General features: G+C 38.7%; 1 protein-coding gene across 2 annotated transcripts in view; it reads left to right on the plus strand.

Moving 5' to 3' along the window:
• The window catches only part of MED27 (mediator complex subunit 27), a 100,568-nt gene that overhangs the window by 20,754 nt on the left and 62,052 nt on the right, over nt 1–17,762 (plus strand). For both annotated transcript variants that reach the window (XM_068914599.1, XM_068914600.1), the window contains exon 3: nt 16,853–16,983. In XM_068914599.1, the coding sequence (XP_068770700.1) occupies nt 16,853–16,983 (131 nt within the window). The remainder of the gene's footprint in view (nt 1–16,852; nt 16,984–17,762) is intronic.

Consider the following 17,762-nt stretch of genomic DNA (forward strand, 5'->3'; position numbering starts at 1 on the left):
TTCTGTTAGGAGGGAAATCTGCAAGGCAAAATAACTCACCGTAGAACTGCTACAGCCGAGTGCTTACTCTTAAGGCTTTTTTTCCCTATTGTTTTCCCTTCAAATCACAGGGCTCTAGCTTGCATCCTTTCTTGAGTTTTAGTAATCCTAACAGCAGATTGCTGCTTTGAATGAAAACAATTTAAAATAGGATCTGTCAGCTGCCAACAGAAAACATCTATTAGAAAAAGGGAAGAAAAATCCCTTAGCTGGACTATTTAAGCAAAGTAGGTATTTAATTTATCTTAATTGTTTGCCTTCTTGGGAAGAATGCTACCAGTGCAGCTGTCATGGCAGGCCAAACGCTGTGAATATACGTGCTGGCAATTACTTTGCAGGTTCTCTTAACTCTTGTTGCACAATGTGCTAATCGCGTTGAAGTGCAGAAGAGAAATGTATTTTGAAAGCGTCTTCCTTAAGATGAATTCATTTAATTTCTTACTTGGTTATTAATTTAATGATCAATAATGTTTGGTACTGAGAGCAATAATAAGCTTTCTGCTTTCATGCTTCCTACACAAACTAAACACAGGTGCCACCAGCTGTGTGTTTCAGTTCTGCCTTCTTTCAGGACAATATCTCACACTTTTATCAATGTGCAGACAGTGCAATCTCACTGCACTTTGGAAATGCTTCAGACCAATTTATTCTGTTTTTTTTTTTTTTTTAAAACTCTGGCAGCCTCCAGTTGGTACGTGTGTGTTTGTATAGTTGCTCACTTCTAACAAGTTTAATTTCACTCATCTACAACAGGATTTGTATTGGAATCTGCATTCCAGAAGTTGTTGCAACCTCATGGGGAAACTTTTGGAGTTTGGGCAACACTGATATAGGTAATGTTTGTTCCAGCGAAAGATCATGATCTCTGTTGTTATTGAATAGTTGAACTACTATTTTTCTCCTTTGATAGGAATTTAGTTGGCTTTATGGTTAATCACTGCCCCTTTTTGTTGCTCTTCTGTCCTCTGACTTCATTGCAAGTAAGTTCAAGGAGCTAAACTGGCAAAAAGCATTTCTCAGTGGCACGGGTTTTTTGTTGAGGTCGATCTCTAGAATGGCCTGCCACCGGTCAGGTGCTCGCATTCATGGGAGGGGTGATCTTTCAGGCAACAGTTCACTGGGTCTTTCAGCCATACTTAAAACTGCAACTCTGATGCCTTCAATTTCCCCTGCCTTATTGCACCAGCAATTGTCATCCAGTGAATTTTGATTTAAGAAAAAAAATCCACAACAAAACATTTTTCTTTAGTTGACATAGTCTCATTGCTAAAACACAGACGTTGGCATAATCTGGAGCTTAACAGTGTCACCTGTCATGGTGTGTGTGGCAGGGAAGCGATACTTCCTCTGTTCAGTAATAACCTTACCCTTTGAACAATCTTTTTTTTTTTTTTTTTTTTTATCATAGGAAAGTTGCAGAGGAAGAAGGATCTTTTGCTTGGCTTTAAATCTAGGTTTTCATCCATACTATGACTCCCTAGAGAGTATTTACATATTTGAAGAGGTTCCTGTGGCCAAAGAGATCATAATGATTCGGCCTTTCTGAAAAGTTGCAGGTTGGGTTTTCTGAGTATTTAAAATCCTTGCATGACTGGTGTAATAGCGTATGAACAGTCAAGTTAATTTGAGTAATCCTTACACGTTGCTGTAAAGCCTTTTCTCTGTTCTTTGTTGGTACGCATGTGCACGTGTACCGCTGTGAGTCCGTTGCCTCTGATTATGTCCTCAAGGTCTGAAGCAGTACTTGTGTTTGAAACCAGCCAGCCACTTGTCTGCTCCAGAATGCAGTTGGAAACTTCCCTTGGCAAATGTTGTTTTTGTTCCACCCAATTAAATAAGTCTGCCAGAATGAAAAACAAAAAAATAAAAAACCCACAGCTTGGTAATGCTGCCCAATTGCAGTCTGTGCCATCTCCATGGTTTTGAGCCTTCATTATGCAGCTCGCATTCAGCAGACTTTTATTTAAAGCAAAGCTAAAAGTAGAAATAGCTGACGCTCAAAGCCGTTCTGTGTGATGCAGAATTATTGGGAGGGGGGCGGGACGAGGAGAGGAGCACTGTTCATGCTGGGCAATTTAGGCGTGTTTGTTTGCACAAAACTATGCAGGAGCATCCAAAAAGCCTAAACTAGATTATGTGTTATCAAGGAATAAAAGTCTACTGAACTTATTAAGTTCTATTTTGTTTTACTTTGTTTTGTTTTTTGTATATCCTGAAATGATGCAATTCAGTTTGCTATGGCTGTTGCAACAGCCCCACAAACTATTGCTACTACGTTATTGCCACATCCCTGTGCCCATTGCTTTTCATGGAGCCATCTCCATATTGCAGAGCCATCTGTTTTCCTTACTGTCCAAGCATTAGGCTCAGTAGTAAAAATTACTAACTGCTCCATGGCTTTCAATTGTTCATGTTTACTTAGTGTGCCAGAAGCAAGCCTTTTGCTCTTTCAGCACCGTTTATGAGTTTTACTTGCTCTTTTATTTTTTTTAAGTGCCTCAGGCAAAAACTGTAGTTGAATGAATTGTCGGTTGTTCATATTGTTGTATCGTTGGCAAGATAAGAAATAAACTTTGGGAGGAACCTAGGGTAGTGTCCTCATTCACAAAAGGCTTCCTGGCTAGAGAAGTATCGGAAATGAGAAGTTAAAAATTCTTTTCTGTCTTTTTTTTTTTTTTTTTTTTTAAGGCGAACAAGCAACGACATCAACAAAAACAGTATTTTGTGGGTGGTTTTTTTCTAGTTTCCTTAAACGTGTACTAGTTTGTCACATTGGCTGTATGGTCTCATACAGATCTGTGTGATCTCTGACGAAAGATCCTTTTTTAGACTGTCTAAGTGTGTGCACTGCTGAAGAGTTAAGGATACTTTTAGAAAACTTAGTGCTGAATTCACCAGCTTGTGCCTGTTTCTAAACATAAGCATAGTAGAGCGGTGGTGGTGTATTTTAATGTAGTTTCCTGTCTATCTGGTAGACCGAAAGAAGTGGTTTATTTTTCTTGTATATACAGTATGCTTTTATCTTCTCACTTCTTCACAGTTCAGGCTAAGCTAGTTGCTTCCAATAACTTTCCAATATTTTGCATATACCATAGCCGCAGCGATGAGCGGTGTCGCAAGCCTAGCTGCGCTGAGGCATTTGCTCTTGGGCAGCTCAGTATTGTTGGGAGGAAGGGGCTTAATTTTTTTTGTTTGTTTGTTTGAGGAAGAGGAGGAAAAGGAGAATAATGAGGGAGCGATTTTTTTTTTTTTCAAGAGTAGAGTGAACTGCATTTTGTGGCTTTTCAGGAATAGTGAGTTTTGGAGGGCAGCAGACCACTTTTTGATCTACTGGATGCATGGTGTTTCTCCTGGAACTGACTGTTAAATGTGCTGCTCTCTTGCCTATGTAAATGGATGGCTACCAGCTCACAGTAAGATGATAATTGAAGTTGTTGCACAATGTAACGCGTGGGAAGGGAAGGCAGGGCAGTTCCTCCGAGTCAGCTGACTCTGGCATTTTCCAGTCCAGGAGAGAAGGGTGGCTTTGATATTATACCATAAATTGAATTGGCAAGCAAGGACAAGGTGTTTTTTTTTCCCCCGCTCTGTGTGTTTCTGATACCATTATCAGATACCTCAAATCGACCTGAAGGGTCTAGCTGACTCTAGCTGAATCTCTGTAGCATCTGAAGTCTCTTAAGGCAACGCAGCTCTCTCAATGAGCTTGTGAGGTATGGAAGCGAGGAGTGTTGGACTGGGCAGCCTCCACCACGGCATGAAGTCCCACAAGCCTGCCATCCCCCATGGGATCAGTTCTGCTGGGAATTTCAATAAGGAGCAGAAATGTTTGTAGCTTAGATGGGAGAGATTTAAGTGATAATTGGGTTATTGAAGAGCGCCTGCAAGACCGCTGGTGCATGAAAAGTCTCGTGTATGTCAGTTTCTTTTGAAATCCAGAAAAATGAATCATTCAGGTTTTCCTGAGGTTTTAACAGTGTCCCACAGCAACTTAAAGATGGTTCAATCTCAAAGTTAAAACTCATCCGATAAGATCGGAGCAAAATCCTAGCTAAATAAGGAATTTGTAGTGCTTATTGTTTCCAAAAAGTAGCATTTCAAATTGTATTGTGGCAATTAGTTATATGAGTATTCTAGGGCTTGTGTGGGTGGGGACATTTTGTGCTGAACACAGTGACAGCTGCAAGTCTAGTCTTCAGAAACTTGGGACTGGCCCTGAGTACCATTCTCTTTCCCCTCTATTCCTATTTTGAATCCAGTAAAGAGAAGCATATGTTTTCTTGTATCAGATCTATTGGTGTTGCCTTGTGAAAGATGGCAAGGTCGTGTGTTTATATGGCAAAAGAGGAAATCTCAAATAATATTTGAGCTATCTTAGACTTGTTTTTTTCTGTAACGTATTAAAGATTTCCATGGTATGCATGGTTAAATTTCCATTCATGTAGGTATGCATGCACTGATGCTACATTGCTGCTCTTGAAATTGGTACTGTTATATTATTAATACTGCAGATCATGCCAAGAAGGTGTCTTGCATTTAGTACAGAATATAAGAAGCTTTGCCTACGCCATATGAAAATCTCAAATTGGATCTGAAGATGCTATAAAAATTTAAAAGGGACAAGGTCAGCCTGAAAATTACATGTTTTAAAAAACAGAAAATCATGCATTTTTAACAACAGAGATCCTTACCTGTATTAGTACCTGTACTAATACCATTTTTGATTATTAAATCTTAAAAATGGTTTTAAGCATTATTTTAATTGCTTTTACTGCTTTTCGAACACTTGTCTAGGTGCCTGTTAATGTTGAGTTTTCCACTTGAGACACGTGAGAACTGATCAAAAGCATTTGGGTGCCTAAAATCCTTCTGTGTGGTCAAACCAGTTCAATTTATTTTGCTTATAGAAGAAAAAATAGTGGATGACTTGAAAATTCTGTATCAACATCTTTACTGAGGAGGGGAGTTGGCTTAGGTTCTGGAGAAGGATAGTGCAAGATTTGCCTTGTTTGGAAGACTTGAAAGATGAGCGTGTGTGCATTGGTGTGGTATGTGTTTTTTTGTTTTTGTTTGTTTTTTAAATAACTACTATTGCTAAGTTCTCAAGACAGAAGTAAGTCTACATTAGGTAGGAGGCAAGACTAAATATTCATAAAGGTTCTTTTGAACTGACTTAATATTTCCTAGGAAGCTTGCGGAAAGGATAGAATCCAGCTGTCCAGGGTCTTAACCATGGCATAACCCCTTTTTTCTCCTGTGGCATGTTCGCTAACTGTATGCCTTCAAAGTTGAGGACTCGAAATGAGAACGGCCTGTATCCATGAGAACATGCTGTCCTCCAGAGCTTAAATTTAATTTGAAAGATCTGAAACTCAGTTTTAACTTATTTTCAGCAAGGAGCTGGCAAAATGTGTTTCGATTCCCATTAGTGCCTGATTGGGACAGAAGATAAGAGTGTACTGCTACCAACTACTTTATCTCAAGCGATAAAAGTGGAGGTAAAGATTCAAACCTTGCTCATGACCCAGCTTAAAGCTGCTTTGGACTGTGTTGAAGAGCTGCTGAGCATCTGACTACAGTTAATGCCTACAGGAGCTCTACTCTAAATATAGTAAATACTATAAAACATTTAGTGGTGTTAAAAATGTGAGATTCCTCAAATCCACACCCAAAGTAAGTGGAATAAGAATTCTGTAAATAAATTTAATAATATTTGTGAAGAAGTAAGATAGAGTATCACAGAGGAAAAATCTGAGGCGATAAATGTGGGAATTGTGAAATACTATAAACAACATTCGGTGCGTGGAAATAGGTGCTGAATCACTGCCCGTTCTAGCTGTGCGATCCTGCACTCTGGCCAGAGTCGAGGTCCCCTGGAAAAAGGGCATGGCTTAAGTTTGAATCCTCGGCACAAGGAGACTGATTTAAGATTGCCTGGGCAATATGAATTCAAGCATTTCCTAGCTATTGAATGCTTGATTTGTAACCTTAATTTTGAATGCAGTTTTTTAGCGTGTATGACAAACGTGGAAAAAACGTATGTTAGTCTTCAATAGTTAGTTCTGTATGTTAGTCTTCAAATTGGAAATTATTCTTGGGTCAGCACAAAGCTCAGATCTCATTATAAAGGGTGTGTCATAAATACAATAAAAAGCTTTCTGAGCAGGTTTCTTCCTTTTGGTGATAGTGGGAGAGGGGTAAATGAAATAATTGATGTGCACTGTTAGCTGTCGACCAAGTTTCATGTGGCATGTCTTTCCTTTGGCATGCATATAGCAGCAGCGCGTTTCAGCACCTCGCCTACAGCATCCACCTCCTGATAGCAAAACTTGCCAATAGAAAAGCATTCAGTGCTTCATTATTTCTACAACCTGAGTGCATTTGCAAATTAATTGATGTGTGGGAGGAAAGGCATCTGCTATTGTAGAAGCCCTTAACTATTGCAGTAAAACTAGAAATAAACTGGTTAGCCGCAGTAAGTTGATATGCAGTTGCAGGTGTTGAGGCTGCTAAACAAAAAGTGGCATCTTGATAATATTTCTTGCTATCTTTAATATAATATTTAAAAAAAAAAAAAACCTGATGTTGCTTACTGACTAGTGAATGTGGAAACAGTATGATAAAGATAATACATATAATACTTAAGTATAGGTAGTAAGCAAGTGGTTTCAAATTTGTTGCTGGCTAAGCACCAAATGAGATTTTTAATTAGACCTGTAATGAATGACTGGGAGCATTTTAAAGGCTCTTAATTTTGTGGTGTAATTGAGTTAATTACAATACCATTATAAGCTCCCATGAAAATAGTACGAAATATATTCCATTTGTTTTACTCCTAACGATCTTTCTGCAGTGCCCCTGGCTTCATCTAAAATATTCCTACAGAAAATCTTAAACAGTGACAGAGAAAACTGTAAAGCTGTTTTACATTCCCTTCCACCAAATGTTTCAGTTCAGTGTATCATGCTGATCCCGTTGTCGTGCTGTCTCAGCTGCTTTTCTACCTGTAAAGTGCTGGTAACTTCTCGTAATGAAGTCTGTCTGTCTTAGCTTTCGTTGCGCTGTGTAGTATTTCCTCGTTTTACTGATTTCTGTTCAGTTAGCCCACCCAAGTGCAGCAGATGAGAGTAAGAATATGTGATCTATTTTCAGAAATGGAGATTACAGCAGCTTTAGAACTGTTACTCTTTGTGCTGTGGTAAAAAACGTGTGTAGCAAAAGAAGTGTTTTTGCAAAGCATATGGCTTTTACACTAGTTCAGACTACAGTAAGTTTTGGATTTGGTTGTAAAACAGCTCTGTGCTTTTTTGCACTCTCTAGTCTGAGTGTGACATCTTCAACAGATGGACAGATAAACTCTTCGTAAGCCGTGCCTTTCCTTTCAGAAAAGGAGATGAGATTCTCATTCGTTAAAGTTGATGAGGAAAACCTCATCTGTACAAGTCTGTTTGTGTGCTTAGATGCTGGGATATGAAAATTTGATAGATACACAGCTGAGTACCAGAGTTACTGATTTTGGGACTGCAGTCTGTTTACAGATATAGCATAAGCTTCGTTTTTGCTTATACTCCAAGCCTGATTAGAACATTTGCATAATCTGTTTTCAGAACCGTGTGCTTAATCTCGGAACAAACATGTTGCTCAATTCCACCTTACCTCTGTTTTGGCTAACGTATTGTCTTATTTGCTTTTGGTTACCCTAAATTATCAGGATTGGTTTTGTTTAGTATTTTAAATTCAACAATGAAGGCTCATTTCCAACCTTAATTAACCCTGCCAGGATGGTAGAACTGCCTTTTCTCTTTCAGTAACTTTGCTGGTCACCCTTCTATATGTTCCATCCTCTTGACTGTTACAGATTTTGTAAATAGTTTAGAAATGCCAGCTTGTGATATATGGGCCTCTTTAACATTTCTTTGATTTATGTGCAGTGTGCTGAAAAAAAGCAGAGGAAGCATATTATTCTGGAAGAAATGTTGCCAGTCTTCACTTTTTTCAGTGTTAGTTAAAAGCTACACTTTTATCAATCAAACCTGATAGATTCTGTCTTTCTTCCTAAAAACATTCTTAACTTAACTCTTTGAGGTCTAAAGAAATAATTTGACTAAGATTTTTGTAAATGTTTACTTGCTTTTTGGATATCTAAGTTGAACTCTCTTTTAAATGGATTTTTCAAAAGTGGACTGTTTTGGGCGTTTCAGGTTGGTCATCTGAAAGTAGAGATATTCAAAATCACTAAAGTTTTTTTTTTAATGAAGTTTGGCCATATGTTGCTGTTATTATATACATTACATTGCATAACCTGGTGTAGTAAAACACGTTTTAGTCTCTAGCAATGTGAATTAAAGTGATCTCCCTACCTTGTGTACAAATGACAAGGTCTACTGACTTATGATCGTCCAACTACTTATGAGAAATTAGCACTTTGCATTTCACTGTGATATTTATATGTAAAGTTCAGCATTCTGTTTCAGACAAAAATTCCTTAAAGTTCCTCTTGTAAACCATAACACTGTATTCTGAGGGGTTTAAAAAAAAGTGAGTTTTAATTTACAATTTCTAGTTAATGCATAGTATTGTATTAGCTGGACAGATTCTTCAGTGGATCTTCAGAACGAGGAGCTCACTCTGCTGCTAGTGATGAATTGCTCTGTCTCCCAGAAGCTGATGTGAGGTTGAAAACCAGGATTCAAATATGTGTCATTAATTTTGAGCTTGGGAATGTTGAGGAAAGACAGAAAAACGGTTTTTAATTGCCCTGTGACAAAGAACAGTTTCAGTTTTTGTTGACCATTACATTTCAGAATCCTGCTTGCAAATGCACTGCTTATGGTCATCTCTTCCAACAGGTGTTCTAGCGAAGGCCAGTCAGCGCTGACTATGGTATGTTGCGAAGGGGGAAACGATGCATTTCTTTTCAGCGCTTATCTGCCAGAATGCAGCTGATCTATAACTTCAGCCACCTATGGGATTCTGGGGTTTGTCTGTGCTAAAATCTGGGTTGTTACAAGGGAAGGTGAGAATTTAAGCTGCTCTCTTTAAGTACATGTAACAGTGACCTGTACTGATCTCTCTTATTTTTGTATGTATATCTTCTGTGGGTTAGTTTATACTGTCTTGGAAGGGGCACATATTAATCTGATGGAGAGTATTCTTGTGCTGTAGTTAGAGTATTCACTTGCTGTAGAAGTGTCAATATATAACATAGAGTGCATGTAGTTAAGGAAAAATCCTCTCTTCTGATTTGGCAAATTCAACCAGACTAGTTGAAAAGGTATTCTTGCAACCCTTTCTGCTGGCACAGCAGTGTAGTAACCTCTGGTAGAAGAAAGCAATAGTGCATGGGGTAGCTTTGCCAAGTGTATCTGTCTGTCCATGGCATATCTATATTGAGATAAACTGTATGCTAGAGTTCAACTCTGAAAGTATAACTTCCTCTTCAGGAAGGCCATGAGAGGTTGAATAAAGCCATGTTTCATTTCAGTAGGTTGGCAGAGACAGACTAATAGCTATTTTCTAACACTTGGCATGGATATTTGCTAGTCTAAGTGTCCTGTGCTTTTTAATGATTGTAAGAGCGACCAAAGCTAAGGAAAGGCAGAAGTTAGCAGAAGTTAAAATAATTAATGATTTAGGAAAAACAATGTTAGGAGGATGAATACCAGCCGGAGTCATTAATGCTACATTGCTGCATCCACTAACAGATTTCCCTCTCAGGAGTTCTCTGACCCTTTCTCCCCTCTGCCTCATTGTGTAACTGGACCAGTTGGATTTGCATAAGCTGCACCTTGTTGTAGACCATGTGTTGAAAAAGGGTGTTCAATTCTTTATTCCAGTGTGAAGTAGTTTACTAGTTATAGTGGTAAAGCCTAACCATAACACTGCAGATCTTGGCACGTTGCTGTACAGTTCAAAGGGTGTATATCTGTGGCTTATTTGAGCCCTTTTTTCTACCACTCAGTTTTAAAGTTTCTTCAGATTTCTTATTTAAGAACCTGAGCATCCCCTGTTACCAAGGCAGCAGGCCATTCTTTATATCGACATAGCTGCCACCTGAGCCTCTGACACCAAAGATTTAGTCTCGGGCTTTAGAAAATATTAATTTTAGCATGAGAACAGTGTCTTCCATTCAAAATTCCAGTAGCTTTTTAAGGCAGCACAGCAGCACTGGGGAAAGAAACTAATTGTGTCCTTATTCACTCTTCAGTTTTAATGATGACATCTCCCTGTTACAGACTATTTACCCTATGCAAGGAGAGTCCTCTTGTCAAAAGGAATTTAAGTTTTTTGTCAAATAAACTTTTTAGGTCTTTAGGCTTTAATGGAATCCATTAAGTGCAACACACAAGTGTCAATATATGACATAGAGTGCTACGATTTTCACATTAGTGAATTTGATGACCTGTGTGCCTACAACTACCCTTTAAGCCAAGAGTACTTGAAAATGCTACTATTTGGTACTGCACATGTTTTTATTCTGTAATTTAGATGCAGAAAGCAATGTAATAATCTTACTCAGCTTCTTGTGAGTCTTTCGTGTGTCTGGGTTGTAGTTGCATATCCAAATGAATGCTGTATTTCAGTATATTTCAGGAGTGCATCCCAAGCCCTTCAGAACGCTCAAAAATGTTTATAAACAATTTAAGCGTAAAACATGGTTATATTTCTGAAGAAGGAAATGGGGTGGTATACAGCCCCATGTTATTATTACTCTGCCTTGTTTGTTCATTTCAAATTTGAGATCTCTTTGGATCTCAGGCCCTATCAGCTTTATAGTGTCCCTTTGTGTTGACATTATCTGAAAACTGTAGATATGTCACTGGTGTAACCGCTAAGTGGATTCCAAAACACTTAAGCAAACAAAAACTTGGATGAGTAATAGTGGCTTTTGCGGCGGCTTTGGACAGTACAGCTGATCTTATTGGGAGCGAGATGCTGATGCTGTTGCTGAGGTTTTGACCAACTCCTTCAAGAAAGTGCCTGGATTTGCCATCTTCTGCATGGCAAAAAGCCAAAGGTCTGTAAGGAATATTGGAAGAGGGGGAATATTGATGCAGTCATTCATCAGCAGAATGTCAATTTGTTTTGGAAGAAAAATATGGGACAAACACTTTAAGGCTGAAATCTCACACTAATTAAAACACTCTCAGCAAAAATCTGAATCCAAAGACAATGGAATAGAGGATGTAGTGAAGACAAGGCATGAAAAGGAACAGATAGAGAAATTTATCAATGCTTTTCATACTATTGTATCTTAAAAAAAAGAAACATTATTATGTATGTATGTATCTAAACTTGTTTTTTCAATGTGCCAGCCCTGGGATGGGAGGAGAGACCAGACGGAAAAGCAAGGTTACTTCCGCAGGAGCGTATGTAGGTAGGTTTTCTTAGAGGACTCCCTGCCTCCTGGTTTATTGATCAGAGTGAGGCAGTGGTGCTGTGCATCCGAGTGCAGTGCAAATAAGAGCAGCTGCATGCAAGAGGCTTTTAACAAAAGTGCGAGCTCCTTAGTGCCACAGCTTAGTTAGGTCAGGGAGCTCAGGAAAAGAGGCAATCACTTTTGTTTAGGGATTTAAAAGAACGAATTGGGGGTAGCCTTTGTTACCATCATGGGTAGGTATTTGTTGCTTAGATAATCTAGTAAACTGGGAAGGGTTTGGGGGGATAAACGTTTAAAATAATAGAATAAAGTGTCCTAATTAAGTTGTAAACTAGAGCAAAGGCATAATGTTTAGCTTTCCTATTAATTGAAAAGCCGGCAACCTAGCTACACAAGAGGAAAGCCAATGAGTAAATAATTGGAGATTCTGCTCTTTTGGTTTATTGATGCTGTTTTGACCAAGTCGAGAATTCAGCTACCCCAAAATGATCAAACGTTGTTTAGAAAAAAGAGATTTTTTCCAAACTGGCCTCATTATCTGAGACAAGCTTAAAAAAAAAATCAATTAAAGTAGTGTAATTTTTTCTTGCCTACTTTAGTCTGCAGAGATGAAACTGGGGGAGTGTCCTGTTTGCTTGCTCATGGCTCTGTTCAAAAGAACTACCAGAGTTTTATCATAATAGATGAATTCCTTGTTAGCTGAAAGGGAGAAATAATTTAATGATGAGGGGCACAGTACTATGCATCTTAAAGGAAGGGAAATGTGTATGCATTTTCCAGTATTATAGTGAACCTGGAAAATTCCATGATGGAGAAGTATCTGTTAGCCGCTTCCGTAAAACTGCATTTCTCCAAGAAAAGGAAATAAGCAATTTTTTTGTGTTAGCTAGTTCTGAGAAAACCCCTTTCTGTTTATGTGTGGTCTGTAATATTTAAATGAAAGTGTTTGTGGAAAAAATACCACTGTGGAATAACGTGGTCAAAAACAAGAGTCTTCTAATTTCACTTTTTAAAGCAAACTAATTGGTGCTTAAAAAGCTTTAAATAATATTAATATGTAAATGTAACGTGCAACTGTGAGTTGACATGATCACTCGTAAATGCTACAAGTGATTCTTTTCTTTTTTATTTTTTTTCCCCGCTCCCTTCTTTCTTCTCCCCCTGCAACTTTAAATGGCCTTGTAAGTAAGTGGAGTGTAAGGACTTGTTTGGTCAGCAGTCAACACACGCAAAATCTCCAGTGCATGAATTATGTGAGCAAAAGACCTTTAGACATGACGTGAGTCTAACAATGAAGCTTTAATTTGAAAAGGTTTAAGTTAGCATTTACTTAGCACATGTATGTAGATTCATAACGTACGTTGTAGATTAATCGTGTTGGCTAAAAGGTAGTCTGTCAACTTGATATCAGTGCGTTCCTATTGAAGGAAGGAGCCTTAATGGGCTGTGTTACAGTTTAAACTCTTTGATTAGCAGATAGACTGTAGCGGAAAGTCTCTGTCTATTCCAAAGTGTAATGGTCATCTGAAGAAGACAGTGTGATTGTGCATGTGTGTGGTGGGGGGGATGGATTGCCTTGTTTTGGAAATAAGAGTCATCATGATATAATAAATAGAAGATATTATGTGAATAGCTTTCATTAAATCGTAATGCTTACGGAACTAAATCCTACTGTATTTTTCTGTTACTCCATCTCTGTTTAAATTAAATTGAACTTGTGAAAACAAATGATGTTTTATGTGAATGAAGAAATTACTCTCCTACAACTGAAAGAAAAGGACTGCAAAGTGGTATCTCTATTACAATATAGCTCACTTTATGAGGAAAGTTTGGGAACCATTATTATTTGAATGTAGTTTTTGTATACTCAGGTATGTCCTGAAAGTATAGATTTTGGCACCTGGAAAACATAACCGCTAATCTTTTCATCTTGAAAAAATATAGGCTATGTTACCATTAGCAAACAGAAAAATCATGAATCTCAAAAATAATGACATTTAAAAGTAATCTGAGTTCTGTTTTTATTTACCTTCCGGTAAAGCTTTAGTATGTATTCAGGTGTTATTTTCAGTAATCTTCCTACATCCATGAGAACTAAAATCTTTTGATTTTAAAATGTGAAATTCACACATCTGCTTGATGTGTGACTCTCCTCTCCAGTTTTAAGAAAAATATCAGCTATCATGAGACTCATCATAAAACTTGTACAAGTTGGCACTGGTGTATAACCTAGCTGCTAAGTGTTATAAATCGATTTTTTTTCTGTTTTTTATTTCTTCATTTTCTGAAAAAAGCTTTTATGTTTCATCTGCATGTATTGGGGGGAAAAGGATCAATCTTGCTGAAGTTTTACAGAGGAATATTTCATTAGGAAGTAAAGAGCTTAGCTGCTCATAAACCTGTCGGAATTCCCCACAGCTGGAAGACGTGGGTATCTTGCTGTAATAAAGCTGCTGAATGATGGGGGATTCCTTAGTGGCTGATAAATAAATGATTTACAGTACTGCCTCATGTGCCGATACTCAAGTTCAGTAAGTATTTTATGGATAAAGCTAGTGCCGTTGACCGTTTTGGAAGCCAGTAATGTGGTGTTGTGACCATCCTGCAGGAAGCTCTGTCCCGCAGGTGCCCAGCGTTTGGCTGCGTTGGGTCTTTTAGATGCCTAAGAACAGCTCGACCAGGTCAAACCAATGTCTAGCCCAATATCTGATGGCGGATAGTGGCTATGAAGAGATGGTTATGGAAGACTAGAAAAACAGGATGGGCGTGTACAATATTCTCCCCAGCCTTCTTCCTGCCATCGGCAGCCTCCGACGCAGGGACTTCTTCAGGCAAATGTGGTTTCTGGGTGTTTGCTGACCCGCAAAGGATTTATCTCCCATGAGCGTGTCTTAGTTTCCCTTGTACCCGCATGAGCTTTTTAGTACCCGTGATGTCCTTTGACAGCACGCTTCATGTGCTAAAGATAAAAGGTTTGGAAATATAGTGTTCTTCTGTTGGTAAGCACAAATTTTATGAGGTGATAGTTTGGTATGTTTTTGGCCAACATCTGTCATTATGACTGACACTGGCAGGCAAGCGTGTTTATTTTGCAAGTGGAAAAATGAACTATATGCACTGTTTATTATCCATCAGTACCTTTTTGAATCGCCTGGCTGTATTTTTGATACTACTAGTACTGCTCTGGAAATATTTTCAGTGTTTTTTTCTGTTCCTCAGAACAAACGATTAAGAAAAAAATTTCCCAATCTTTCAGTTAACATCCCTGCTTCCAAAAAAAAAAAAAAAAGGCATTTTGTGGAGTACAGTATGTGATACTGTAATAATGTATAAATCAAGTTGGACAGAAGCTGCCTGTCAGTTTTATTAACTTTGACCTTTTCTCCCATTATAAAGATGGTTTGGTAAATATTTAACGGGCCCTTATAGATTTTGACAGTTGGATCTGCATTCCTGGAAGCATAGTAGATTACATATAAATACTTACAATAATTAATAAAAATGCTTTAATCACTGGGAGTCAGCCTTCAAGGACAAAATTGTGTTTTTAGAATACATTTATTTTTAATTCCTATTTTTATTGTGCCTGACCACGAAATGTCAGACTGGCCAGGAGGTTATGAAATGTTTTTCTAAGGTTATGTTTGGAAGTCATCGACGATGAGCACCTGTGGTTACCTCTGTCTTTGAGCAAGTGGCTGAGTGATGTTATTTGCTTGAAATACCTGTTAGCGTCACTTGGCACGGTGAGCATGACTGTGTCACTAGCACAAAATGACTGAATGGGTGCTGCCCCGAATAAGATCGGGAAAAAAAGAGGGGGGGAGGAGGGCCTGTTCCTGGAGTCGCAGGGGTCTTCTGCGAGCGAGCTTTCCCTTTAATTCCCTAAAACTCGCCACATATTGCACTCACTGCAAGTTCTGGTGGTGAAGATTGAAAACTAAGCCCCTGACACTTTGAAACATTGCCTTTCAAACGCACGTTGTCCATTGCTCTCATTGATTTTTTTCTTTTTTCTTTTTTTTTTTTCATTTCAGAAATCTGTAGGAGAAAAACAAATTTGAGCAAAATTCCTAGGTGTGAGAAGAGCTGTTAGGGCCGCGCGGCGGCCGGCGGCCCTCCCTTCCCCGGCTGCGTGTCTTCGCGCCTGCCGCTCCCCAGGCCGCGTGGCCAAGCAGCCGAGTAAATCGGGAGCCTGTGGAGCCTTAGGGATGCTCTAAACGTTGACATTTGAGTCAAACTGACTCACTGGATAGCTCCGCTCATTTTTGTAGCCGTTTTGGTGTAGGTTACCTAGCTTTGTTTCCCTCATTTTCAGTCAGTCCTCTGTGGAATAGCTTCGTATAAGACCACGTTATTTTCTGAACATTTGTGAGTTGCGGTTTCCTACCTGTAACCTTTTCTATATAGGGGTCAGGTGATTAGTTTTGTTAATGTGTAAAGCTGTTAACCTTTTCCAGAGCAAATCTTTAGAGGATTTAAGGAAAACATTGATGTGGGACTAAAGAAACTGAAAAGAGCTGCATTTGTTGGATACTGAATCTGGAGCTTTTTTTTTTTTTTTTCTCCCCCCCCCCTCTTCTTCCCCCTCTTCAGGAGGGGGAGCTGAGAAAGTGGGCTGAAGCTGTCTAGAGGTGAACAGGTAACTTGCTGCGCTTGAAGCTGATTTCAGGGCAGACCCAGCGTTGTGGCAGTTCTTAAATCTACAGGCAGTGAGAATGCACTCAAGATCTTGCAGGTTCATGTATGTCCTTCCTAAATTTGTCTTTCATCGACAAGTAAAATAAAAGGGTAGAGGAGAAAGCTACTGAACACGAGTCTCTCAGTCGCAGCGCTTTTGAGCAAGGTGCTAGCAGCTGTTTTAAAGACCTGGGATTTTCTTTATAAAGTGCCAGAAACTAGTTTGTGAATGTTTGCATTTTTATGTTCGAGAAAGATGAGATGATTATTTCTAAAAGGTCTGCTTACAGAGTGAGGGGGTTGCACATTTCTTCCTCCTTCCTTCTTCCAGCCTTACCCTTGTCTGGATACGGTGCTGGCTATGAGGTCTTCTGAGGGAAGCACCTTGTAAGAGCGGCATGGTAACTTGTCAATAGCAGGAGAATGTAAGAAAGGTTGATCCTCAAAGAGGAGAAACAGTCTTAATATGTAAAAGCAAGTCCAAGTTTCAGAAGAATTAGTGACTTGAGGAAGTCTTTTGATTCATCTTATTTGCCCTGGGGTATAATTTCCATTTCTTTTCTGTTTTGCAGCAGACTCTTCTGTATGTATTGGTAGGTGTCATCTCCCATCCAACCAATATATGAAATACCATGCATTAACTGACTGACTGTCATTTTAATCAAGTGTATGTGCACAGATGATAGAGGTGTGACGTGAGTACTGCAGTAGGCTGCATTTTAATGTATTTTTTTTATTATTATTATTATCTAGTTACAGTACCATGCGGGGCTAGCATCTGGCCTTTTGAATCAGCAGTCTTTGAAACGCTCAGCCAACCAGATGGGAGTATCTGCAAAACGCAGGCCAAAAGCTCAGCCTACAACTCTTGTCTTACCTCCCCAGTAAGTAATGGAATATTTTGAAGAGTTTGCATGATAGGTGAGATTTTCTTGAACTTTTTATTGTAATTGTTTTAATTAAAAAAAAAAAAAAGTCAGTAATGACTTCTTACTTGCATTTTTATTTTAGAAAGATGAACAATTCAGGTTGTTTGGGCTTGTGGGGTACTCTATGGGAATAGTATTTTGTTTCTCCTCTTTGTGGAGGGACTCTGATAACAGAAAAGTTGCAAGGATTCTTCTTTGTAGCTGGCTGTGTAAGCGTTCACAACACGCAGTTGTCATTGAGGCAAGATGTTTCCTTCATTAGTATGACTTGAAGCTTCAAGTAGGACTTTTCTGAAGGTCCTAAAAGGCTGAAGCCAAAAAGTCTTTGGTGTGAGTACTTTCTTGACAAATGTCTGTTCTGAGTCCATCTGTTCACCATATGTTAACTTTGTCTCCCATCTAAACCTCTTTTACAGGTGACAAGCAATTATGAGGACACTTAGAAACTGTTTAAGGACATAGGCTATCAACTCTTCAGGCAGTCTGTGTGCTGATGCCAAAAACAGATGCCCATAACTAAGCTTATAAATTAATAAAATGCTTAAAATATTTAGTTACATATAAGAAAGAGGTTGTTATGTAGAAAATGAAGCTCTAAGTAATTATTCATTGTATTGAGCATCCTTGCAGTTTGTGGATACTGCCTGCTTTTTTCACAGAACAAGAGTCATTGCTGTATAAACACTAGGCTACCAAAAACTTGATAGTTGTAATAACAAAAGTCTCTGGTGTCA

Source organism: Struthio camelus, chromosome 20, assembly GCF_040807025.1.
Source record: "Struthio camelus isolate bStrCam1 chromosome 20, bStrCam1.hap1, whole genome shotgun sequence".
Taxonomy (NCBI): Eukaryota; Metazoa; Chordata; class Aves; order Struthioniformes; family Struthionidae; genus Struthio; species Struthio camelus.